General features: G+C 54.8%; 1 protein-coding gene across 4 annotated transcripts in view; it reads right to left on the reverse strand.

Moving 5' to 3' along the window:
* The window catches only part of TNFRSF1B (TNF receptor superfamily member 1B), a 41,146-nt gene that overhangs the window by 6,175 nt on the left and 10,034 nt on the right, over positions 1–24,937 (reverse strand). For 3 of the 4 annotated variants that reach the window (XM_055261429.2, XM_055261428.2, XM_063631832.1), the window contains exons 2-9: positions 14,592–14,691; positions 12,413–12,541; positions 11,391–11,540; positions 10,810–10,903; positions 10,246–10,481; positions 9,311–9,388; positions 8,729–8,763; positions 902–1,109 (exon numbers count right to left, since the gene is read on the reverse strand). In XM_055261429.2, coding sequence (XP_055117404.1) covers positions 902–1,109; positions 8,729–8,763; positions 9,311–9,388; positions 10,246–10,481; positions 10,810–10,903; positions 11,391–11,540; positions 12,413–12,541; positions 14,592–14,691 — 1,030 coding nt within the window. Of the gene's footprint in view, positions 1–901; positions 1,110–7,026; positions 8,764–9,310; positions 9,389–10,245; positions 10,482–10,809; positions 10,904–11,390; positions 11,541–12,412; positions 12,542–14,591; positions 14,692–24,937 lie in introns of those variants that run through there. The other variant, XM_063631831.1, reaches the window with a different exon arrangement.

The following is a 24,937-nucleotide window of genomic DNA, read 5'->3' on the forward strand; positions in this document are numbered from 1 at the left end:
ACAGGGGCCCCTCCAGTGTGGGCCCTAGAGTCGCCAACAGAGTGACATCTGTCATAGACCAGGTCCAGGGCACAATGCAGCCTGCATAAATGGGACACGATCCCCCACAGTCCCAGTGCCTCAGACCCAAAGAGACCCAGCAACAAACTGCAGTGAGTGGAGCCCTGGAGCCACCATTTCTTCATTCATATTCCAACCCCAGGGCTCTGGAGCCCGACAGCCTAGATGTGAGTCTGGCTCTTCTGTTTACTAGCTATGTGCCCTTGAAGAGCTGTTTAACCTCTCTGGGGCTCGGTTTCCTCACCTGTAAAATGGGATAACAATAACTATCTCTTAGCGTTGACATGCAGGTCAATTTTATGCAAGTAAAGTGCCCAGTATAGTGCCTGCTGTACCGTAGCCTTCCATAAGTAGAAGCGATTGTTATGATTAATTATTAGTAGCTGGGCCATGTTGGGCCTGCAGATACAGGGATGAATGAGATGATCCAGGCTCACCAGGTGTCCCACAGCCTGGCGTGGGAGCCAGGAGGAGAAAACAGTGTCTGTACATGCAGTCTGACAGTCCTGTCAAAGGGAGGCCAGGGCATGGTGAACCCGGAGGAGCAGCCAGGCCAGCTGGGGGTGGTAGCAGGGAGGAGGTTTCAGGAAAACTCCTCCCCCAGATACCGGGGACTTGGACAGGCTGGGGTTGTCCCACAGAAGGAAGGATTTTGAGGTGATAGGCCCAGCATGGGCAAAGGCGGGAGGGAACTTAGGTTCAGCGAACGGAAGGAAGTTCCCTGTGGCTCAGGCCTCATCCCACCCCGCGGGGAGGCTCAGGAGGAGATGGCTAAGACAGAAACCAGGTGAGAAAGACCAAGGAGGCTTGGGATGAAGCCAGGTGTGCTCCCACTTCTTACCTGAGCTCCCGGTGCTGGCCCGGGCCTCCCCGGCCCCACTGGCCTTCTCCACGCCTGGTGCCTGTGGCTGGTTCCGAGTGGGCACCCTTCTGTCCAACGCGCTGGCCGAGCTCTCCAGGGAGCTGCTGCTGGAGCTCGGCGCTGTGATCAGCAGGTGCTGCTGCTCGGGGCCCTGTGTACCCCGGGCCTTATCGGCAGGCAAGTGAGGCTGGATAGGCAGGGGGTGGTAGGGGAGAGCAGTCAGCCCACCAGCCAGCTCCTTCTTCCCCTTGTCCTTCCCACTGCCATCCACACCTCTTGCCATCAGCACTTCTCAGTTTACGTAACGTTTCTGCCCACCCTCGCATGTTCTTTCCACACAAGGTGCTTTTTGGGAGGTGTGATTCTCCGTGGTTTCTGTGTTTCTGTTATTAGCACCCAGCTGCTCTACTAGAGTGAGTGTCCTATGAGGGCAGAGACTACCTGGCCCTGTTCACCAAATAGTCTTAGAGGTGGGGCAGGATTTTCATCCTTATTTTGCATAACAGAGTAGAAGGAAAGCAGCTTTCCCTCACTCCATCTGCACAGGGAGACATGGCCCAGCCTAGCAACCAAGAGTGTGGACTCGAAACCCAGACCACACAAGTGCAAATCATGACTCTACCACTCACTTGCTGTGTGACCTCGGACAAGTTACTTAACCTCTCTGTGCCTTTTTTTTTTTTTTTTAAATCTATAAAGGGAGAATAATAACCTACCTCATAAGGCTGTTGTGAAGATTAGATGGCTGAATATTTGTAAAGTGCTTAAAACAATGCCTATTACATAGTAAACTCCATACAAGAGTTTGTTAAATCAGAAGTAGGCAAATGATTGCCCAGGGGCCCAGTACAGACTGCCACTAAGAATGGTTTTCACTTTTTTTTTTTTTTTTTTTGAGACAGGCTCTCACCCTGTTGCTCAGGCAGGAGTGCAGTGGCCCAATCATAGCTGACTATAGTCCTCGATTTTCCAGGCTCAAGTGATCCTCCTGCCTCAACCTCCTGAGTAGCTGAGACCACAGGCACGCGTCACTGCTCCTGGCTAATTTTTTTGTTGTCGATTGTTTGTAGAGACAGGGTTGTGCTATGTAGCCCAGGCTGGTCTTGTACTCCTGGGCTCAAGCCATCTTCCTACCCTGGCCTCCCAAAGTGCTGGGATAACAGGCGTGCACCACCACACCCCACTGGTTTTCATGTTTTAAATGGTTGAAAAAAAAATGTTTAAGAATAATTTGTGGCCAGGCGTGGTGGCTCATGCCTGTAATCCCAGCACTTTGGGAGGCTGAGGCAGGCGGATCACCTGAGGTTGGGGGTTGGGGACCAGCCTGACCAACATGGCGAAACCCCATCTCTACTAAAAATACAAAATTAGCTGGTGTGGTGGCTCATGCCTGTAATCCCAGCTACTCAGGAGCTGAGGCAGGAGAATCGCTTGAACCTGGGAGGCAGAGGTTGTGGTGAGGCGAGATGGAGCCACTGCACTCCAGGCTGGGCAACAAGAGTGAAACTCCATCTCAAAAACAAAAAAAAGAATAATTTGTGACACATGGAATGATGTGAAGTTCAAGTTTGGGTGTCCAGTAGCACAGTTAGATTGGAACACACCACTCTCAGTTGGGTGTGTGCTATCTATGCATGTAGCTGCTTTCTTGCTACAGAGGCGGGTTTGAGTAGCTGTCGCTGAGACCATACAGTCCACAAAGCCTGAAATTCCTACCATCTGGCCTTTTACAGAGAAAGCGTGCAGACCTTTGTGCTCAGTCAATCATTCTGGGGCAGAGAGCGCTCGCATCTGAGACCATCTGCTGCCTGCCTCAGCCTCTTGTTCCAGAGTCCGCCCACAGGCTGCTCTGCAACTTCCCCTGATGTCTTCTTCCCATAGAATAATAATAATATTATTAGCTGATATTTGAGTGCCACCCAATGCCATGCACTGTACCTACATCCCTCCAGACACTATCTATGTTGATTCTTCCAACAGCCCAGTGTTATCCTTGCTTTGTGGAAATTGAGGCACAGAGAGGTTGAGTTACTTGCCCAAGGTCACAGTTAGGACATACTATGGCTGGGCTAAATACCAAAGTGCCTTTCCTGGGTGTCTGGGGTTTCAGCTCTGGAGGCTCAAGGCAAGGTCCCCATTTCCAGACACCCACACTGGAGAGAGGCTGGAAATTCCTCTCCCAGGCTGTTGTCTGTTCCCACTGGCTGGCCAGGCGCTCACACCCTTGCCTTGGAATTCTAAGTGATTGTTTGCTGATCCCAGCAAAAAAGGAGATGGCACGGGCCACGTTCGCAACAGCTGCCCTGGCCCCTGGCCTGCCCAGGATGAAAACAAAGGTCCCAGGCAGAAAGAAGGCGGGTAGAGATGAGTTGAAGGGCTGATGGGGCTCGCCAGCACTGCAGCGGGAGGTGAAAGCAGGGGTGGAGTGAGCAGCACAGGTGCCACTGCCCCCCAGAAAAGGCTGAGACCTCCTGCCTCCCTCCAGAGGGAGCTACAATTCTAGATGTGGTCTGAGAACAGATGCGAGTACCAGGGTCCTCTCTGTCCAATCACTGCAGCCCCCGGCTCCCATGGCTTCTCGGACATCTGAGCGCCACCTGCACCCTCAATTCCCCGAGGCCACAGCCTCTCACTCAGGACTGGAGGGATCCCGTGCAAGCCGTCCCCATGAGGCCACGGAGGCCCAGAGAAAGTGCGTCCTGTGCTCAGCATCACACAGCTGGTCCGTGGCAGAAGCAGGAGAAGCCCAGACCAGCTTCCTCAGGAACCCCCGCACCCTCCCTGGGCTGGGTCTCCCCGTTTTGGAGAGATGGAGGGCATTGCAAGTTCATGCTGAACCTCCGCCCAGGTGGTCTGACCCTGGTCGCTGCCCACGACCGCCCCCCAGTCCTGCTCCGAGCCTGGAAGGGGAGGAGAAGCAGCCAATTGTCACTCCTCACAACCCCACAAAAGGGGTTTTTCTGGCCTGTGCCCCATCTCCTCTGCTGGTGGCTACAGCCAGGCAGAACAAAAACCCCCAAAGGTCACGGCCACCTCCCTCCTCCCAAGCCACAAGTCGCAAAGTTCAAGCAGCCCCAGGTGGTGCAGAAGCAGGCTGAGTCCTGTTCCTTGGGCTGGGACCCCAGTAGGGCCGAGTACTGAGGAGCCACATTCAAAACACAGGATCCCAGGGCCGGGCACGGTGGCTCATGCCTGTAATCCCAGCACTGTGGGAAGCTGAGGTGGGCGAATCATGAGGTCAGGAGATCAAGACCATCCTGGCTAACACGGTGAGACCCCGTCTCTACTAAAAATACAAAAAATTAGCTGGGCAAGGTGGTGGACGCCTGTAGTCCCAGCTACTCAGGAGGCTGAGGCAGGAGAATGGCGTGAACCAAGCTTGCAGTGACCAAGATTGCGCCACTGCACTCCAGCCTGGGCGACAGAGTGAGACTCTGTCAAAAAAAAAACAAAAAAACACAGGATCCCAGCCAGCCAGCCAGCCAGCACCCTCAGCTCCCAGCCCCTCCTGGCCCAGTCCCACTGGGCAGAAGCAGAGACCCAGCAGAGCCATGGGCCAGGTCCTCCAGGTTCCTGCTGGGTCCGTCTGTTTGTGTGTTCACAAGGCTCACACACCTGTGTCTACAGGCATGAGGGTGTGAAACGTGCACACGTGTGTCTATGTTGGGGGTATGTGTGCATATCTGTGAGTGACGTAGTGAGTGTGTGCTGGGGTGGCGAGGAGAGACACTCCTAGGTTTGTGTTCCAGGCCGCTCTCATTAGCTGTGCCACACTGGGAAAGTTACTAACTTCTCTGGGTCCACGATTCCTGGGCCATATAATGCGGGGCAAGAATCATACTGCCTGTGTGTGGCAGCATGGCTGTGAGAATAAAGAACACTGGGCACAGTGCCTGGCATCCATTCAACACCCGATAAATGTTCGCACCTGTTATCAGACATGGGTCCGTGCACGAGTGTGTCCGTGGGGCTGATTGTGGGTAAGCTCACATATTGGTGTTTTCTTTTTTTTTTTTTGAGACAGAGTCTCGCTCTGTCACCCAGGTTGGAGTGCAGTGGCGCAATCTCAGCTCACTGCAACCTCTGCCTCCTGGGTTCACACCATTCTCCTGCCTCAGCCTCCCGAGGAGCTGGGACTACAGGCGCCCGCCACCATGCCCAGCTAATTTTTTGTATTTTTAGTAGAGATAGGGTTTCACCGTATTAGCCAGGAGGGTCTCGATCTCCTGACCTCATGGTCCGCCCGCCTTGCCTCCCAAAGTGCTGGGATTACAGGCGTGAGCCACCGCGCCCGGCCACATGTTGGTGTTTTCTAAACAAAGGGACGCCACTGTCTCCCACGCCCTGGACTTCTTTCTGTGGCAGGAGGAGCAGGTGGGTGCTGAGTCCACACTCTAAGCCCAGCAGCCCAGCTCGAGGACTCTCCCACTGGCCTCTTAGCAGGAGTAGCTGCTGGTTGAGGAGTAGCGTGGGACACGGGCATAAACCTGATTCAAACCTGGGCTATGCCACTCACCTAATGATCTAACCCTGCAGGAAAAATGGAACCTCCCTGAGTCTCAGTTTCCTCCTCTGTAAAATGGGGGTGATGATGCTCCCTGCTCCACAGGGATGCGTGGGGACTCAGTCACAAAGAGCCTGGCAGGGTTCAGCCAGGGCTGTGCTGGGACAAGCTCAGGCCTGTGCAGATTTCGTCCCAACTCCATATTCGGGAAGGTCTTGGGAGTTGGAAATTGGCTACAGTGGGAGTGTTTAGACCACAGAAATTAGCAAACACCACAAATCCAGGTTTGGGTTTTTTTTTCCGCGCTAGACACACCACTGGGGCACTCAACAAATACTTGAGTCACTCACATTCAGTGAACACTGAGAGCAACCGTGAAAGGAAAGGGGCCGGGCGTGGGCTCACGCCTATGATCCCAGCACTTTGGGAGACCGAGGTGGGCGGATCACTTGAGGTCAGGGGTTTGAGACCGGCCTGACCAACACAGCAAAACCCCGTCTCTACTAAAAATATAAAAATTAGCCAGGCATGGTGGCACACGCCCATAGCCCCATCTACTTGGGAGGCTGAGGTGGGATGACCCCTCGAACTCGGGAGGCGGAGGCTGCAGTGAGCCAAGAGGGCGCCACTGCACTGCAGCCTGGGCGACATAGCTGTCTCAAAAAAAAAAAAAAAAAAAAAAAAAGGAAAAGGGAAGCAGAGGCTGCTGGACCACACCCAGGACATCTTCAGTGCACAGAGGATTGGGAAACGCTTGGTGGGGAAAGGGAAGGCGACAGCTGGGCTGCTGCGGAAGAGCTTGGGGGAGACACCTGCTCTACGCAGGCCACCAGGCAGCAACTGTCAGTGTCACTGAATTGAAGCTGGAGAAACGGAGCAGTGAAACTCACTCGCCAGGGAATGAGGAAGTTTCCTCCCCACTGAAATATTGTAGGGCGGGGCAAAGAGCACTGAGATGGGAGTCCAGAGACACATTGTGGTATGACCTTGAGCAACTCAGGTTTCCTCCCTGCATCTCTTCTTGTCACCAAAATCAGGGGATGAAATCAATCTATCTGATTCCAAACACCTGGTGTAAGCTTCAGGCATTGGGCTGCCCAGGGCTGAGCTGTTCCCTCGAGCAGTGGTTCTCCACTGGGGGTGATTTTGCCTCCAGGGGACACTTCGCGATGTCTGGAGAATTTTTGATTGTCACCACTGGAATGGGGATGTGGCTGGCATGTAAGTAAATAAAGACCAAAGATGCTGCTGAATAGCACGGGACAGCCCTCGCAACTAAGTAAGATATTTTATTTATTTTATTTTTTCTTTTGAGATGGAGTCTTGCTCTATTGCCCAGGCTGGAGAGCAGTGGCATGATCTCAGCTCATTGCAACGTCCACCGCCTGGGTTCAAGCGACTCTCCTGCCTCAGCCTCCCAAGTAGCTGAGACTACAAGCACGCGCCACCATGCCTGGCTAATTTTTGTGTTTTTAGTAGAGATGGGGTTTTACCATGATAGCCAGACTGGTCTTGAACTCCTGACCTCAAGTGATCCATCTACCTCGGCCTTCCAAAGTGCTGGGATTACAGGTGTGAGCCACCATGCCCAACCAAGATCTTTTTTAAAAATATTTATTTTATTTAATTTTGTTTAGGGATAAGGTCTCACTGTGTTTCCCAGGCTGGTCTTGAACTCCTAGACTCAAGCAATCCTCCCACCTTGGCCTCCCTTAAGTAAGATGTTGTCTCAAATATCCATGAGGTTGAGAAATTCTTTCTCTACCTGCCCCTGAAGTCGAGAAAACTCATCAGACTCTGTTTTCTCATCTGTCAAATTGGGTAAAAAACCTGCCCTGCCTACCAGGTGCAAGGCTGTGACAGACCCGTGTTCTGGCTCACCCCATACCCACTTCCAACCCCCCTCCCTTGTCCTCCTCCTCTATAGAGGCTGGAAAAGCAAAGCACCCTCTTTCTCAGCTTCCCTTGCATCTAGGGGTGGTCATGTGACACAGTCTGGTCAGTGAGATGAAATAAGTCTACCCAGGGCTTCTGAGAAGGCGTCTGATTTACTGATAAGGGCACCATGGCTGACCTGGCCACCTGCCCCTTCTTCCCACCTCAGACTTAGAGGTGACATATGAAGTGATGATCACCATCTTATGACATGAGGCTACAAACAAGAGAACAAAAGTCAACACACTAAAGATGACAGAGCCTGGGGTCCTGCTGGCACCATGCAAGGGGACAGTGGAGGCCATTCCAGCAGACACCAACCCCTTGACTTCTTACAATGCAAGAAAAATAAAGCCCTTTTTTCTAAAGTCACCTGTAGGTTTGGGGTTACTTGCAGCCAAATGCCTTCCTGATGGAGAATGAATGAAATACTAGATATGACACTGTCAGTCTGTCTCTAACAAAAAGCCTTCACAGGCCCTACTTTATAAAACAGATCAAAGGTGAGTTGCTTTGGGAGGACCCAGGGCCCAGCCCCACAGCCTCTACCTCAAACCTGAGAGATGACCACTTCCCCCACGCCCAAAGGCCCTCTGTGGGACACTGGGCTACCCCAGAATTCAGTTTGAAAACCACTGCTGTGGCCGGGCGCGGTGGCTCAAGCCTGTAATCCCAGCACTTTGGGAGGCCGAGGCGGGCGGATCACGAGGTCAGGAGATCGAGACCATCCTGGCTAACACAGTGAAACCCCATCTCTACTAAAAATACAAAAAATTAGCCGGACGTGTTGGCGGGCGCCTGTAGTCCCAGCTACTCGGGAGGCTGAGGCAGGAGAATGGCATGAACCCGGGAGGCAGAGCTTGCAGTGAGCAGAGATCGTGCCATTGCACTCCCGCCTGGGAGACAGAGCAAGACTCCGTCTCAAAAAAAAAAAAAAAGAAAACCACTGCTGTCTGAGAAAGTGCTCTGTAAACACAATGGAAGCAAGGAGAAACATCATTGTCAGCTGACCGAATGGCACCACCCTGCAGGCTGGATGGAGCAGACATAGCACCCATCTTGTGGTAAGGAAGTAGCCATAGAGCAATTTCACATCTGCCCAAGGTTGCGCTGTGGGTCCACGACCACGTGCCTGCCACGAATGCCATGAAGGCGTCTGCTCTCTGCCGGAGTATTTCACACCCACAGCCTCTCTTAGTCCATAGAGGGCTGCCTGACTCCCCGGCCTTTCCTCCACCTCCCAGGGCTCTGCACACCTCCTGACACTGGACAGACCAACGACAGAATTCACTGCTTCCTCTGTGACAGCCCAGCCCGCCAGGAAGGAGACCGGGGGAAGAGGGGGAAAGGGCAGTGGAGACACTCACCACCTTGGCTTCTCTCTGCAGGCACGAGGGCTTCTCTATAAAGAGGAGAGGGGACAAGTAAGAGAATGACTTCCTCAGGCACATCTGTCCTAAGTAGGAGGGCAGTGTGGGGCCCAATAGAACCAGCAGAGAGGCCCAGCCCTGCGGGGAGCAATCGCCTACCTGACAAGGTCCACAGAAGCCCCCACCAACTCTACCTGCCACCATCCCAACCATTCTCCAGTCCCCCATCTGTGCCATCCACACCTCCACTGAGGATGCACGTCCTTCCCTGCACAGACTCCACCCGTCGAGATCTTACCCAGCTCACAGACCACCTGCTGCAGGAAGTCCGAATCCCCCAGGCTTCCTGGATAGGAATCCTGAACTCCTACCCTTTGGAAAACCCTGATCACCTCTTGCCTTTTAGTAATTAAGTTAGCAGAGATGCCTTCACCGCAGGCCCTAAGCTCCCACAGAACAAGGACCCCCATATCCAGCTCTGTCTGACCCCTAAGGCTGTGCCCAGTGCTGGACTCACAGGAGGCACCCCACAAAAGCTTCCAGAACAAGTGGATGAAGGAAGGAAGGATGGACTCTTACTTTTCACCTGGGTCATGATGACACAGTTCACCACTCCTATTATTAGTAGACCCAAGGCTGTCACACCCACAATCAGTCCTAGAAACAAAAGAGAAGCTCAGACAGCTACAGAAAACAAACTCAAATGTACCAGGGGCCAGCCAGGCAAGCCAGGGACCCAGGGTGCTTCGGGTCATTGCAAGTGAGGGGCGAGTCTAGGCCGGAGGTGCTCAAATCCAATTACAAAGCAATCATGTCTGTGTGCCTCATTCAGCCTAAGGGCTACCAGTTTGAGACCTCTGGCTTGATGCAGTTCTAGCCGCAGAATGGAAGGCCCCGGAGATGACCTGGCCCAGCCCACTGTCTTCTTAGCCTAATGGGCTCATAAGAAACAGCAGCAAGGAGACCATCTGCATATTCAGGCGAATTGCTGACCCCATCTCTCCCCTATCCAGAGATTTTGTTTTGTTTTGTTTTGTTTTTGAGATAGGGCCTCACTCATTGCCCAGGCTGGAGTGCAGTGGCATGATCACAGCTCAATGCAGTCTCAAATTCCTGGGTTCATATGATCCTCCTACCTCAGCCTCTTGAGTAGCTGGGACAATAGGTACCATCCCACCCAAATAATTTTTTAATTTTTTTATAGAGATGGAGTCTCGTTATGTTACCCAGGCTGATCTCAAACTCTTAGCCTCAAGCAATCCTCCAGCCTCCTTGGCCTCCCAAAGCACTGGGATTACAGGCTTGAGCCACTGCATCTGGCCCACCCACTTAGGGATTTTGAATGATAGCACCAGGTGGGGGGAGAAAGCAGTCTCACTGCCACCTGTATCCCAAGACAGGGCACAGGGTCCAGCCCCCCATGGGTTCTCAGTAAAACTATGGGAGAGGAAGAAAGAGAGACAGAAAGACAGGCAGACAGAAGTAGTGAATGAACGAGCCTTCTTGTGACTTACCAACTGGAAGAGCGAAGTCACCAGTGCTCCCTTCAGCTGGGGGGCTGGGGCCCATCGGAAGCAGGAAGGAGGTGCTTGGAGCAGTGCTGGGACCTGGAGTTGGCTGCATGTGTTGGGATCGTGTGGACACTGGCTGGGGTAAGTGTACTGCCCCTGGGGCCATGCTCCGAGTGGGGGACGTGGACGTGCAGACTGCATCCATGCTTGCATTCCCAGGGATGGCCACCACATTACAGCTGGAGGAGGAGGAGGCTTGGTCAGGAGGCAGCAGAGGACAGAGTGGCTGAGCTCATTCACTAGTCCCAGCAGGCAGGATAGGAGAGTGACGATATGTGCCCTCTCTGAGGACCACTCCCTCCTGACCCTCCCCCACCTCCCACGCACCCACCCAGTCCTGCCTTCCAAGGCAAGGTCCTGCCCACCATGCTATTTATCCTGGGAGCCACCCTCAGATAAAGCAGTCTGGACAATGGTGGCTGGTGAGCTGCTCTGTGTCCTGGACCCACAGTCACCCAGGGACAGCCCCTCCCTGCTCCTCCAGAACCAAAGGACTCAGCTACTCACATCTGGTGGGGCCTGCAAATATCCGTGGATGAGGTCGTGTTGGAGAACGTCCCCGGGGTGCAGGGCTTGCACACCACGTCTGATGTTTCAGTTCCTTCAGGGAACAATCCGAACTTGTCAACCACTCAGACACTCTGCGGGACAGCTGGGCCTTGGCACTAGAGCCCTAGGAGAGGTCCGAGGGGCCCAAGGACCTCTGTCTGCACCTCCACCCCTTACACACACACACACACACACACACACACACACACAGATGCCTGTACACACACGCACGCGATTGGGCTGTAGAGTTATGTGAGTTCATCTTCTTGCAGCATCACATAACTTTCCTAGCTTAGGGCTTGGTCTGATCCATCTCTGGGTCCCCTGGTTCCAGCACATAAGAGGTGCCTAATCAAGAGTGGCTGGCAGGAAGAATAAACGGTGGACAGGTGGACAGACGGATGGGCAGCAAGCACCCAGCCACCACTAACAGTGTTCCCTGCTGGACTAATTAATGGGTTGATGCCCGTGACACTGCAAGGATGTCTACAAAGGAGAGGCCCAAGGGCGTCCCCAAGGACCTGAGCCCCACCCCATACCTGATTTGGCCACGCCGAAGCCCGGGCGGCACTTGCGCAGCGGCGTGCACAGCCGGCACCCCTCCTGCTTGCTCAGCGCGCAGTACCAGCCGGGCCTGCAGGTGCAGACGCGGTTCTGTTCCCGAGTGCAGGCTTGAGTTTCCACCTGGTCTAGAGCAGCGAGAGGGCGGCAACACGGTCACGCCTGCCTCCGCCACACCCACGCTGCCCTCCCAGCCAGCCCAGCCCTCTCAGACAGCTCTGATCTCCAGGAGGCTGGCGGACCGCCTCAGCATGGGGCACACACAACACTGGCCAGAGTCCAGGAGCAGGACCGGTAGTCCTGCTACTCCCCGCAGTCCCGCTCCTCCCCGCAGTCCCGCTCCTCCCCACAGTCCTGCTCCTCCCTGAAGTCCCACTCTTCCCAGCAGTTTCGCTCCTCCCCCGCCGTCCCGCTCCTCCCCGCAGTCCCGCTCCTCCCCGCAGTCCCGCTCCTCCCCCGCAGTCCCGCTCCTCCCCGCAGTCCCGCTCCTCCCCACAGTCCCGCTCCTCCCCGAAGCGCCGTTCCTCCCCGCAGTTTCGCTCCTCCCAGAAGTCCCACTCCTCCCCGCAGTCCCGCTCTTCCCAGAAGTCCCACTCCTCCCCGCAGTCCCGCTCTTCCCAGCAGTTTCGCTCCTCCCCGCAGTCCCACTCCTCCCCGCAGTCCCACTCCTCCCCGCAGTCCCGCTCTTCCCAGCAGTTTCGCTCCTCCCCCGCCGTCCTCCTCCTCGCAGCACGAGCATGCGCACCACTCTCCCACGCACCACCTCCTCAACCCTCACGTGGGCACAGTTCTCCCACCGCCTGCCCCGTGGGGCTGTGAAGAGGCTTTGGTGAGACAAAGGAGGAAAATGCCAGTGGTAGGGGTAAACAGCTGCACCTGTGCCACTTCCAACACCCAGCCTGGGGTAACTCCAGACAGCTGGAAGCCGAAGAGGCTGGAGTTGCCCGGGGATGTTGGAGGCAGGGGTGTGAGGGCCCCGCTTTTCTCTGAACCTACTCACCAGAGCTACAGCGGGAGCCACAGCTCAAGCACTCGGGAACCCAGTTCCAGAGCTGGGTGTATGTGCTGTCCTCACAGGAGTCACACACGGTGTCCGAGGTCTTGGTACAGAAGACTTTTGCATGTTGGCCTGAGGAAACAAGGGCCAAAGGTCTCAGCTGGGCGGGGCTTCTGCCAGGACCCTGGGCTCATCCACTGTCCCCACAAAGTCCAGAGTTCTAAAGCCCAGCTGGGAAGGCTATTCTGTGGAGTTCTAGTTCCTCAGAATCATCTCTCATCTAGTATTGTACCAGCTATTACGTCATTTCTGAACCCCTTCTGCTCAAAAATGGATTCCTCTCTGCTCTTTCCAGATGCTTGAACCTCCAGCACTGGAGACCTATTGTCAGTCAATCACACTTTAGTAAGAACTAGCTTGCCAGTTTCTTCCTTCTTGATAGATGGCTAACATTCTCCAGCTAGGGGCATGAATGACAGGGGGAACAGATAGTAAGAATGTAGTCCCTGGTATCCTATCAAGGACAAGGGCATGGGCCTGGAAAGCAGGCATGCCAGGGGCAGAGAACACCAACGGAAACCTTAAAAAAAGTTGACTCAGTAACTGCTTTTTTTTTTTTTTGAGACAGAATCTCGCTCTGTGGCCCAGGCTAGAGTGCAGTGGCACAATCTCGGTTCACTGCAACATCTGCCTCTCAGGTTCAAGCAATTCTCCTGCCTCAGCCTCCCAAGTAGCTGGGATGACAGGCGCCTGCCATTATGCCCAGCTATTTTTTGTATTTTTAGTAGAGACGGGGTTTCAGCATGTTGGCCAGGCTGGTCTCAAACTCCTGGCCTCGGGTGATCTGCCCACCTCGGCCTCTCTAGTAACTTCTTAAAGAGACCCTTCCAGTTAATAAAAGAAAGAAGAGAGTCACTTTCCCTAGGGTGTCTTAAAATGGCTAGGGACGGTGACAGGTACTCATATGCCCACCTACACCTCAAGGTAACGGCTGAAAGCCCTCCATTGGCTCCCAGACAGAATAAAATCTAAACTCCTTCCCATGATCCCTGCTCACTCCTTCCTCCTCCTCCCCTACCATACTCGCTTTCACTCATCCTAGGCCACACATGCTGGCCCTGCTGTTCCTCCAGCTCACCAAACAGGCTCCGACTTCAAGGCCTTCGCACATGCTGTTGCTTCCTCCTGGCACACTGTTCCCTATATACGTGCATGACCTGCTCCCTCACCTCCTGCAGGGCTCTGCCCAAATGTCACCTCCTCAGAGAGACCTTCCCAGACCACCCTGTGTAAAACAGGATGCCCCGCTCTGTCTCCCCTGCCTTACCTGACCTTGTCATTCTACAGCACTTACAGACAGACAGGACCACACATCTCCTAATTTATCTGTCTGCGTCCACCATTAAAATGCAGACTCCAGGAGGGCAAGGGTTTTGTCTGCCCTGCTCTCTGTGTATTCCCAGCACTTAGAACACACAGCAGATACCTTATAAACATGACATGAATGAATACAGACACAAATGAATAGATGGAGGGCACTGGGAGTCAGGCTACCTGGCTCTACCAACTATGGCTGGGCCTCAGGTCTACCATCTGTGAAATGGGTAAGCATTCACAGAGTCAGTCAAATATGCACCGAGCACCTACATGGCATTGCGCCACGTGCTGGGGATTTGGCAGAAAACAAGCCACAATCTCTGCCCTGGAGGAGCACACAGTGGAGGCAACAGGAAGCGGGACCAGGCTGTAATCACACAGCGAGGAAAAAGCTGCCACAGGAACATCAGGGGCCAGTGAGAGCTCAAAGGAGGCAGCACCTGTCTTTCAAGCCGAGTGCTGCCTCCTCCAGGCAGCCCTCCCTGACTCCCCCAGGAGCTAATTTAGGCTCTTCCTCCCCCTCCTCCTCCAGCTGGGCAGTATGGGGCAGGCAGGCTTCCTGGAAGAGGGGACGTCTTCAGCTGAGGTCTAAAGGGCAAGTCGGAGTTAACCAGGGAAAGGGAGTTGGGAAGTGTGCCAGGAAGAGGGAACAGCATGTTCACAGGCCCAGAAGCAACAGGGAGCATGGGCCAGTGCATAGAACTAGAGTTCAGTAAGAATCAAGGGCCATGTCCTTGCGCCCCAGCCCCTGTACACACATGCTCCTCCAGGGCATGGGCCCCGAGTTCCCCGCGGCTGCCCTCACCTGGTGGGCACTTGCTGCAGCACATCTGAGCTGTCTGGTCATAGTATTCTCTGAATCGGCATGTGCTCCCAGGCTCTGGGGCGTAGGGTGTAAATGCCACCTGGAAGGAAGAAGGGAAGACTGCCTTCAACAGGGCTGCCCCTGGGTTCTGCCATGCCTGATGCCCAGGTCCCTGCCCTGCAAATGTTTGGCCCTCCCCCTGCCAGGCTGCAGTGATGATGGATGGGACGGTTTCTCCCCGAGGAGCAGGGTACAGGAAGGAGAGCTCGTACCTTCTTTTACCTCCCCTGCCTCCCCACCTCAGTGTATCCTACTCATGTCTGCAGGCAGAAGCACTGAGTCTGCTGGCCTTCTCCAGTGCTGGGTGGCCCCTAACACTATATGGGACAGATATCCAGGAGACAGTGGCCTTGGTCACAGAGAACGGGGGTTCTCAGCACAAAGCTGCCCCCCGCCAAGGATACCTCTCCTTCCCTCCTGCACCTGAAACGTCCCTTTGTCTTTCAAGATGAGTGCTGCCTCCTCTGGGAAGCCCTCCCTGACTCCCCGAGGCTAATTCAAGCTCCTCCTCCTACTACTCTGGGCTGTCTCTAAACATGGGTTATAACCCCTCTAACAGTCATCTTGTTGTTCTGGAATGGTTACTTGTTTGTCCTTCCACACCCTGTGGGTATGTATGCGCACACATGTGTACACACACACACTCATGTGATGCAGACAGCAGGGGTGGCAGCCTTGTCATCTCTAGACCCTCAATCTCTCACATGGGACCCACCGCAGAGCCGGTACTCATCAGCTGAATGTTGGTTATGACCATGACAATTGTTGCCATTTTTGAAGCACCGCCTAGATACCAGGCACTGTTCTAAGCGTTTCCACTGCTCGAGTTGGTGGGTGCTATTGCACCCCACTCAGACCACTGCTGCCAGCAGGGCACCTCTCCCCCAGCTGCTGCGGGTGTTGGCTGATAATGAATGCTCCACAGCCTCAAGGTGGGACCCACCCTGGTACAATTCATGGTCCAGAGCCACCCCCCTGGTGTCGGGCTGAAGCTGATGAACACGTCCCTGCTAGGCCCCCTCCCCTGCCCTGTCCTGCCTGCTTCTCCTGGGAGCCCTCCCTAGTAAATCACTTTCACAAAGATCCCTGCCTCAGGCTTTGCTTCTAGAAGACCCTACCTGAGACAAGTGTGTGGTCTCAGCAAGACTTCCCAACCACCCAATGAAGACGGAGACGGTTTCCCTACTGCTGCCATTTTATAGAACAGGAAACCGAGGCCTGAGAGGGCAAGTCACCTGCCCAAGGTCCCAGACCTGGTAAGTGACAGAGAAGGGTTTGGACCTTGGTCCTGTCTGACTTCACAGCTCACAGTCTCAAAGACTGTGCTGGATGCCTCCGGGAAGAGATGAACAATGTGATGAATGAAAAGAGAGAGAGGGCCGGGCGTGGTGGCTCACACCCGTAATCCCAGCACTTTGGGAGGCCGAAGCAGGTGGATCACTTGAGGTCAGGAGTTCGAGACCAGCCTGGCCAATATGGCAAAACCCTGTCTCTACTAAAAATACAAAATTATCCCGGCGTGGTGGCGTGTGCCTGTAATCCCAGCTACTGGAGGCTGAGGCAGGAGAATCCCTTGAACCTGAGAGGAGGAGGTTGCAGTGAGCTGAGATTGTGCCACTGCACTCCAGCCTAGTTGACAGAGCGAAACTCCATCTCAAAAAAAAAAAAAAAAAGAGAGAAAAGAGAAAAGCAAAGCCACCCAGAGAAGCTGCCGCCCTGGACAGAGGGGGCAGACGCAGAGCCCTCCTCCCTCGGGTCTCTGAGTGACCCTCCAGGAGTGCAGAGCTGCAGCACTGTCACCACTGTGCCTTCCCAGGACCCCTGGGAGCAAGCCCCTGAGTCCTGCCCTCTCTCCTGAAAGACTGAGGTTGGCAGTCCGGGCTTTCAGGGACAAGCATTAATTATCCACCTCTACCAGGCTGAGAGCAAGCTCAGAATGGAGACACTCACGTGTAGGAAACATGGGTGTGAACACATCTGTACAAGCAAAGAGGGTGTACACACATACCCCAAGTCCTTCAGGGGCCCCCACAGATGCATCACCTGGAAATGACCAAAGGGCAGTTCTAGGAGGCCAGAGCCAGGGCTGGCGCACTCCCCACTGTACTGCCAGCTGCAGTCATGTGGCCAGTACAAGATCGAGATCCATAATCTTTAGTGAATGAGTGATGGGGCCTCTCCATAGATAAGGATACTGGGAGTCAGAAAGAACTGGTTTCAAATCCTCACTCCACCACTTAGCGGCTGTGTGGCCTTAGGCAAGTGCCTTAACCTCTCTGGACTCCAGTACCTAACATAGAGAAGCAGGGCAGATACTGAAAATATTTAACAAACCAGCACAACGTGGCCATAGACCTATCCTGGACTTCAGCTGTCAGCAAGCCAGTCAGAGCAGACACCAGTCACGACACCCAGCACCACTGGGCCAGCGCAGACCTGGCCAAATTTCCACCAGCCAAGGTGGCAGGGGGGTTCAGTGTGCCTCCTCCTCCCCTTCCTCACAGCACTGCCTGGGAGTCAGGACTGCCCACAGTCTGGGGCTGCTGAGCCTTTGGCTGTACCTATAGCAAGTGACAAGCAGGGCTGGAAACCCAGCTGTCTCCAACCTCGGCCTGGCAGACAGCACCACCCTGCCCTGGCTGCACCCCTCGGTGCCAACAGCTGGAACCCCTCAGCGGGAACGACCCAGAGAAGCTGGGGCTTCCTGCCATGGAGCAATCTGCCACTCTTCTGACCCCCAGGCCTTTGCGCCCCAGCTGACTTCTATGCCTGGAATGGCCTGGTGCTTCCTGTAACAAATTCCATGTGTCCCTTAAGAGCCCTGCTCAGGCAGTAGCCTCCCTCCTGAAGGCTCCCTGCCCACACCCCACCCTGAATGAGCCACTCAGGCCCAGAGTCCCCACCTTCCTCCCTCATGGCTCTCCTCATGGCCTCCCTGGGCCCCTCGCTAGATGGGAAGCCCCGTTGAGGCTGCAGGCTGGGGGTTACACTTTGCTGTTGCCCCACAGCCTAGCAGGGTGTAGGTGCTCAGCAGCTGCTAGTCTCAACCATGGGCTGGGTTACAATGTCCTTTCCTGTAGGGATCTAACTCCAGCGCCAGGGCCACAAAGCTCAAACACAGATGCACTTTCCACCCTGCCTGCCCCGGAGGCCCACACCAAGCCCATCAGCTCTGGTGAATTCTGGGCACCGGCAGTGGGAACCATGCTGCATAACAGGGTCTGAAGAAGTTACCCCCGTCTGGAGCCTCAGTTTGCCTGGGCACGGTGCTGCCACACACACACGGTGCTGCCACACACACTCGGTCCCAGTACTCCTCTCCTCCCTGGTTTGCTGCTGGAGCAGACTCCCAGGCACCCTAGACAAAAGGAGAAGCCTTCTCAGGGGTTCCCACAGTATCGGGGGAGCTCACTGCCTGTGTCCAAAGCACCCAGGGGTGCCTGCCATGAAGCCAACCCCCACTCCCCAAACAAGTGCAGAATCTCAGGGGTGGGCCCAGGAAGCTGTACCATTAAAAAAAGAAAAAGAAAAAGGAAATCTCCCCGGAGATTCTCACGCTCCTTTGCATAACACACTCTGATTATCTGGCCTCCTGGATTGAGCAAGGTGACCTGGGGGAGGGGTGGTGGAGGGGACTCATGGCCCAGACCCGGCATCCAAAGGCTGTGGGAGCCCCTAACCCAGAGAAATGGCAGCTTCTGCAGCTCCCTCTGCACAAGCCATTCCATCGAATACTAACTGTGGGAGAGGGTCTGCCTGGCCCCCAACAAACCCCCAAACTGCCTTCCCTGAAGGCTGCTGCTGGGCGCTTCCCCAAGGGCAGGGGCTGTGCCTACCCGCCCTCTGACTGAACCACTTCCCAGACTCAGCTGCCTCTTCCCTCAGATCGCATGCCCCAGGCAGGGAGGGGCTGCACCTCTTCCCTGGCAGCCCCCCACCCCCCACAGTGGCCAGCACAGGTCTCATGGGAATCCTGCATCCCACGGGCTTCATCCCCACGAGTGCCCTTGGGGTAACCAGGGAGCCCCTCACTCTTCCAGGGCCTGAGAACCACAGGGCCAGGGCGGCTCCAGGTAGCAGCAAGAAATCCCACACTGGCTGGGGAAGGGTTTCCTGTTGGGGCTCAAAGGGCCTGATGGGAAAGAGCCCTGCCGTGGCCAAGTTTGGGCTCTCAAGAGCCGCCATGGACAAGGGCTCCTGGCCACTAACGGCAGGCAGCTGGACTCCCATGGCCCCCAGGCCGGCTGAGTGGTGGCCTCCCACCTCCTCCCCTCCAGGTTCCTCTCTTGTCTGAGGCTTTGCTGTGAGTGACCATCCCTGGACTTCCTCCCTGGCTCTGTGAGGCTCCAGCCCCCGGTAGCTGGCAGAGGGGGTCGGCTCCCTTGAGCAATCTCAGGCCTGTTTATCCTCTTGGACAGAAAAAAAAAAAAAAAACCCACAGCTTTGTCATGGCTAAACAATGAGGAACAGAAAGCCCCTTGGCAAAGCAGAACAAAAGGTCACTCCCTCCACAGCAGCGGTCCCCAGGAGTAGGGGGCTGGGCCCAAACCACAGCCCTGGGAGCCGGCCTCTGGTCAGCACAGGGGCCCCCCAGGAGGTCCCCAAAACATGGCAAGCATTCTCTAGGAAATGCAGGGCTACGGAAGCTTCCAGTTCCTGTGCTTTGGATTGGGGAGGCTCCAATTCACACCCCACTCACCCCACAGGGGATCTTTGACATGTTAAAATGAGGAAATAAGCTGGATAGTACTTGATTCAGTCAGCGTGTTCAGCAAACTACAATCTTCCAAAATATGGGGGCCTCAAGTGAAAACCTGAAAATCACTGACGAGGGTTAACTGACCATTTGTTTAACAGGCAGAGAATCTGAGACCCAGTGGTGAAGGAATCGGAGAGGATGGATAGATAGGTAGGTAGGTAGGTAGGTAGGTAGGTAGGTACGTAGGTAGATAGATAGATAGATAGATAGATAGATAGATAGATAGATAAAATAGATAGATAGATAAAATAGACAGATAGATAGAATAGAATAGAAAGATAGCTAGACAGATGATAGATTAGATAAATAGATAGATGATAGAGATAATAGAAAGTAGATACAAGATAAATAGATGGATGATAGAAACTATCAATAGATAGCTATATATAAAGAGAGAGACAGAGAGAGAGAGAGAATAGATAAAAGGAAGGAAAAAAGAAAACTGCACCTAAATCTATATTCCGATTGATGAGGCAGGTCTGATTGTGCCCATTTCACAGATGAGATAACAGAGATGGAAAAAGGCAAAGCCACCTCCCCTGGTCTCCCAGAGACTTTGGGCCATGCCAGGGCCAGGATGGCAGCAAGCGGATAGAGGACCATGGATAAGAAGCTCGTCAGGGACCACCCACAGGCTCTGAGCCACCTCCCATCTGGGTCCACAGCTCCCATTTCCCCTCCTCCAGATTGGGCTCCCTCCTCTAAGACAGGTAGCACCTGCAGTTAGCAGTAGCTCATCGGTACCGAGCACCTGCTACCTCCCAGGGGCAACTGTGCGTGTCAGACCCACTGTCTGGTCTTCTCACTGACATTCACAGGTGTTCAGGGAGACAAAGCAGCGTGTCTGAGGCTATCCCAGAAGAGCTGCAATCCTTGCCACCCCCAGTCCTGCCTCCCTTCTCTTGGGGCCCAGAGAGCTTCCCTTCCCCCTCAACACAGACCCAGGACTCCAAGGGCCCTGAAGCTGAACGGCCCAACCTCAGCAGCTCCTCCCACCATGCAGCCTCCATCCCAGATGGGAGCTGTCTCTGTTACCCAGGGGTTAGACCCCCACCCTGTTGCTCCTCCAGGTCTTGGCTTTGGCCCTCTGGGGAGGAAGGAAAACAATGGGATATTTGTTAAGTGCCTACTATGTGCCAGGCCAGATGGCAGGCACTGTATAAAATCCCAGTTCCACCCTAAAAAGCAGGTGTGCATGGCCCCATTTCACAGCTCAGGGAGATCAAGTCACTTGTCCATGGTCCATGGAGAAAGTCAGGGGCAAAGGTGAAAGCAGTGATTCATTCATTCATTCATTCATTCATTCAACAGATGTGCTGAGCACCCAGTGTTGTAGGTGCTGGGTAAACAGTAGCATTGAACAAATCAAATCCCTGCCCCCGGGAAGCTACGGTCTTAGCTAGGGAGACACATGCACATTCAATAGAGAATTCAAGGTGGTGATAAGAGCTAAGGAAAAGGGTGACACGAGGTGCGGAGCCGGGGCGACGGGGAGTTGCCCTTGGCATACTCAATGCATGGCCGGGAGGTCAGGGCAGTGGGCCCAGAGTGGGTGGATGAAGGTGAGGATGAAAGCAGCAGTACAGCATCTACTAGAAGCCTGCTTCATGCCAGTCATCGCGAAGAGACGTCCCGGCATCAGAGCCTCTCTGAATCCTCCCCTGGTCCCCCTGAGGCCAGTCCTATTGTTATTCCCAAGTTACAGATGAAGAAACTGAGCCTCAAAGAGGCCTCCTCACCTCCAGTCCTGCGTTTCCTCCCTGGCCAGGAAGACTGGGTCTCAACCCTCAGGCCCGCCCCTTCCCCAAAGATCCACTGTGTCCTCATTCAGGTGTCCCCTCTGCTGTGGGCAGTAACCAGGTTATCTGTGCCTCAGTTTCTCTGCCTGTAAAATGACAGTGTGGGCCTGCGTCAGCTCTTGGGGAATTGAGCAACCCTGGGCCAACTGACTTGCTGCTTGTCCTGTTCCCAGGCCAAGGCCCTGCAAGTACCCGAGGCGGGGGCCCTCAATCCCTTCTCTTATTTATAAATAGACAGCAAGAGAGGAAGGAAAGAAGGGAGGCCTGGGGGAGAAGGAAAAAGCTGAAAGCACCACATCTGTGGTGCCCTCTGCTCTTCCGGCCGCCATTAGCACAGCCTTCTTTGGGGATCTTCATGGCTTTATTATTATTTTTTAATTTATAGAAAGAGACCGGGTCTTGCTATGTTGTCCAGACTGGTCTTGAACTCCTGGCCTTAAGCGATCCTCCTCCCTCAGCCTCCCAAAGTGCTGGGATTACAGGCGTGAGCCACTGTGCCCGGCCTTCATGGCTTTTCAATGTTCTGGAGATCCCTTTTAGATGCCAGTACCCTTGGGAAGAGGTCATGCTCCCAGCCTTCCCCAGGGAGTCTCCCCTGGGCAGGGATGCACCCGCTGAGAATGGAAGACGATGCGGTGGGGAGGTGGCCACAGGGAGAAGCTTTAGGCTTTAGGGGTCAAGACCAAGCCTTTACACAAAGCTGGAAGAACAGAGACTGTTCAGATCCAGGAAAAGTACCTACTGTGTGCAGGCACAGTACTGGGCCCGTTCATATACCTTCTCTTCATTTTATCCTAGCACTAATGCAATGAGGTCAGGATGACCCCATTTTACAGATGCAGAAATTGAGGCTTGGGAGATTTCGTGCAAATTGTCCAAGGTCATGCAGGCAGTGAGCGGCATCCCAGGAGCTGATGGCAGCCACATCAGCCTCTGTGCCCTCTGACAGTTTTGTACCCTGTGATCTTGTCCCGCTCCCTCATTTTACAGACAATGAGCCCACAGAGGGGAGTGACTCTTCTATGAACACACTGTGAGCAGGGGCGGGTGGTTCAGTGACTCTCCCAGGCAAAAGGGTCTCCAGGGTCTTAGGGCAGGTGCCAAAGCTGTGGGGAGGGGCAGAGGTATCTGTCCAAGGACCCAGGGACCCCCACACAGCGGAAACCCTCTTCAAGCAATGCGGAAACCACATCATTTGCATGGCGGGTCGCGGGGCCCCTAGGGCGTGGTGGGAGGCAGCAGAGGCATTTGGGTCTCGACCTTGGGGGTTCACAGGAGCCCCATGGACTGCAGGGTGCAGCTACATCAGGCCAGGTCATCACAGCGACGCCAGGGCAAGTGACAGCAGAGGCCCGTCTGCCGTCACGGAGAGGAATAGCATCCGTGTTAGGAAGGGCCGACCACATCACAGGCAGGCAGCCCGGGGGTGACACATCCCACTCCTGACTCGCTGCCTGTGATGTTGCTTTAGAAATGAGCTGGGGGCAGACAGGAAGGCTGGGCTGGTATCCGGTTCTTGGAGCCAGGCTTTGTGCTAAATGCCAGGGTACAAAGACGCTGGGCATGGTCCCTGCCTGCAAGGAACCCTGAGTCTAGTGAGAGACGCCCCAGCCTCACCCACTGTCACGCTCCAAGGGGCCTGCTGATGTTGCCTGCTCCATCTCCCACAACCCCTCCTCCTCACTGCCCTCAGCATCTCCTGCCAGCTGCAGGCTCCTTGGTCTTGGTTCCCAGCCTTCTGTCCCTTTCAGATGGACCTAAGCCCCCTTCCTACAATCAAGCCTGACTCTCCTTAAAAGCTTCCAGCGGCTGCCACCACCTGCACAACCTCCTTAGCCCCTGCCAGCATCTCCCACCTGTATTCATCACTCACCTGTTGCCGTCACAACACAAAGCAGCACCTGGCTCCCCCGCCCACTTCTCCATGCCTGTACTGCTGCTGCCTCTGCCCAAACGTCCTGACCCGCCACCCCCAACCTGGCAGGGCTGACTTCTCAGCTTCTTTCAAGAGTTCCCTCTGCCATCATTTCAGGGGGGTCAGAGTCCCTCCTAGGGGCTCCTGCGACAACCCGGGTGCATCACTATACTGCCCAGACTCGACCAGTTTTGGGTTAATTATTGGTTCCCTCGTGCCTCCCCCCAAACTTGACACCCTTGTATGGGCGCTGAGCCAGACACGTGGGCTTTGATCCCAGTTCTGCCATTCCCCCACCTCCACTCTGTCATCTATAAAATGGCGACAGAAACAGTGCCCCCTTCACAGGGCTTTATGATTCATGAAGTCAGTATGCGTGGCATGCTTGGCACCGTGCCCGGCAGTGGAAAGAGGTCAGTGTCACCCGTGTTTCTGCTACTCATCGCCCTACACACAGCCAGCACACAGCCCAAAGCTGGCATCTCATAGATGCCCAATTGCTCAACACAAGCAAAGTTTTAGTTTTCAATTAGCTGAAATGAGCTGGAGCTAGCATGAGAACTGGGCAGGAAATGGACTTACAAAGAGAGGGGGCGGCGTCCTCAGAGCAGCAGACTGAGTGCACCAGTGTTCAGGTGACAGCAGCTCACGGTCTCCTCCACCACCACCTCATTTGAGGGTGAGGTAGGCACAGCGCTAGGAGCCTGGCCACCTGGGGTGGAGCCTTGGCTCTGCCTCTAGTGAGCTGCAGGTACGTAACCCTAGGTACGTCGCTTAATCTCTGTGCCTCAAAGGCCTCTTCTGTAAAATGGGGATAATGTTCCCCTGCCCCCAGGCAGCCGTGACAAGGAAGGGCACTCTGTGCATTTAATGCATTGGTCTCTTGCGCCTCGCACCCAAGAAGCGCCCGCTAAATGTCAGCTCTTTTTTTTTTGAGACAGAGTCTCACCCTGTCACCCAGGCTGGAGTGCAATGGTGCGATCTTGGTTCACTGCAACCTCCGCCTCCCAGGTTCAAGCGATTCTCCTGCTTCAGTCTCCTGAGTAGCTGGGATTACAGGGACATGCCACCACACCCGGCTAATTTTTGTTATCTTTAGTAGAGACAGGGTTTCACCATGTTGGCCAGGCTGGTCTCGAGCTCCTGACCTTGTGATCCGCCCGCCTCAGCCTCTCAAAGTGCTGGGATTACAGGCGTGAGCCATCACGCCAGGCTAAATGTCAGCTCTTAGCCCTCGGCTCTCTGTGCCCTCCCAGCATCTGCCCGCCCCTAGGGGAAGTGACAGAGAGCAGCCCTTTTGCTTCCACCTCACAGTCAAGGAAGCCAAAGGTCTGGGAGGAGCACGAGGGGTCTGGAGGCACAGGGGCAGCAGCGCCAGGCAGGCCCTGGAATCCTGCCCCCCTACACCAGTGGGGGTGCGGCCAATTTCACACCTGAGATGAGCAACCAGCCCTTTCCAGACTCTTGCCCAACCCAGCCGGGGTAACCAGCCAGTGGTGACCAAGACCGGGCTGGCCCTGTGACCGACTGCAAAAGCTCCAAGGACAAAAGGGGCTGACACTGACCAGAATCAGTCCACTGGGGCTGGGCACGGTGGCTCATGCCTGTAATCCCAGCACTTTGGGAGGCCGAGGCAGGTGGATCACCTGAGGTCAGGAGTTCAAGACCAGCCAGGCCAACATGGCGAAACACCATCTCTACTAAAAAAAATACAAAAAATTAGCCAGGTGTGGTGGTGCACACCTGTAGTCCCAGCTACTTGGGAGGCTGAGGTGGGAGAATCGCTTGAACTCAGAAGGCGGAGGTTGCAGTG

This window comes from Symphalangus syndactylus, chromosome 22 (genome assembly GCF_028878055.3).
Source record: "Symphalangus syndactylus isolate Jambi chromosome 22, NHGRI_mSymSyn1-v2.1_pri, whole genome shotgun sequence".
In the NCBI taxonomy this organism is placed as follows: domain Eukaryota; kingdom Metazoa; phylum Chordata; class Mammalia; order Primates; family Hylobatidae; genus Symphalangus; species Symphalangus syndactylus.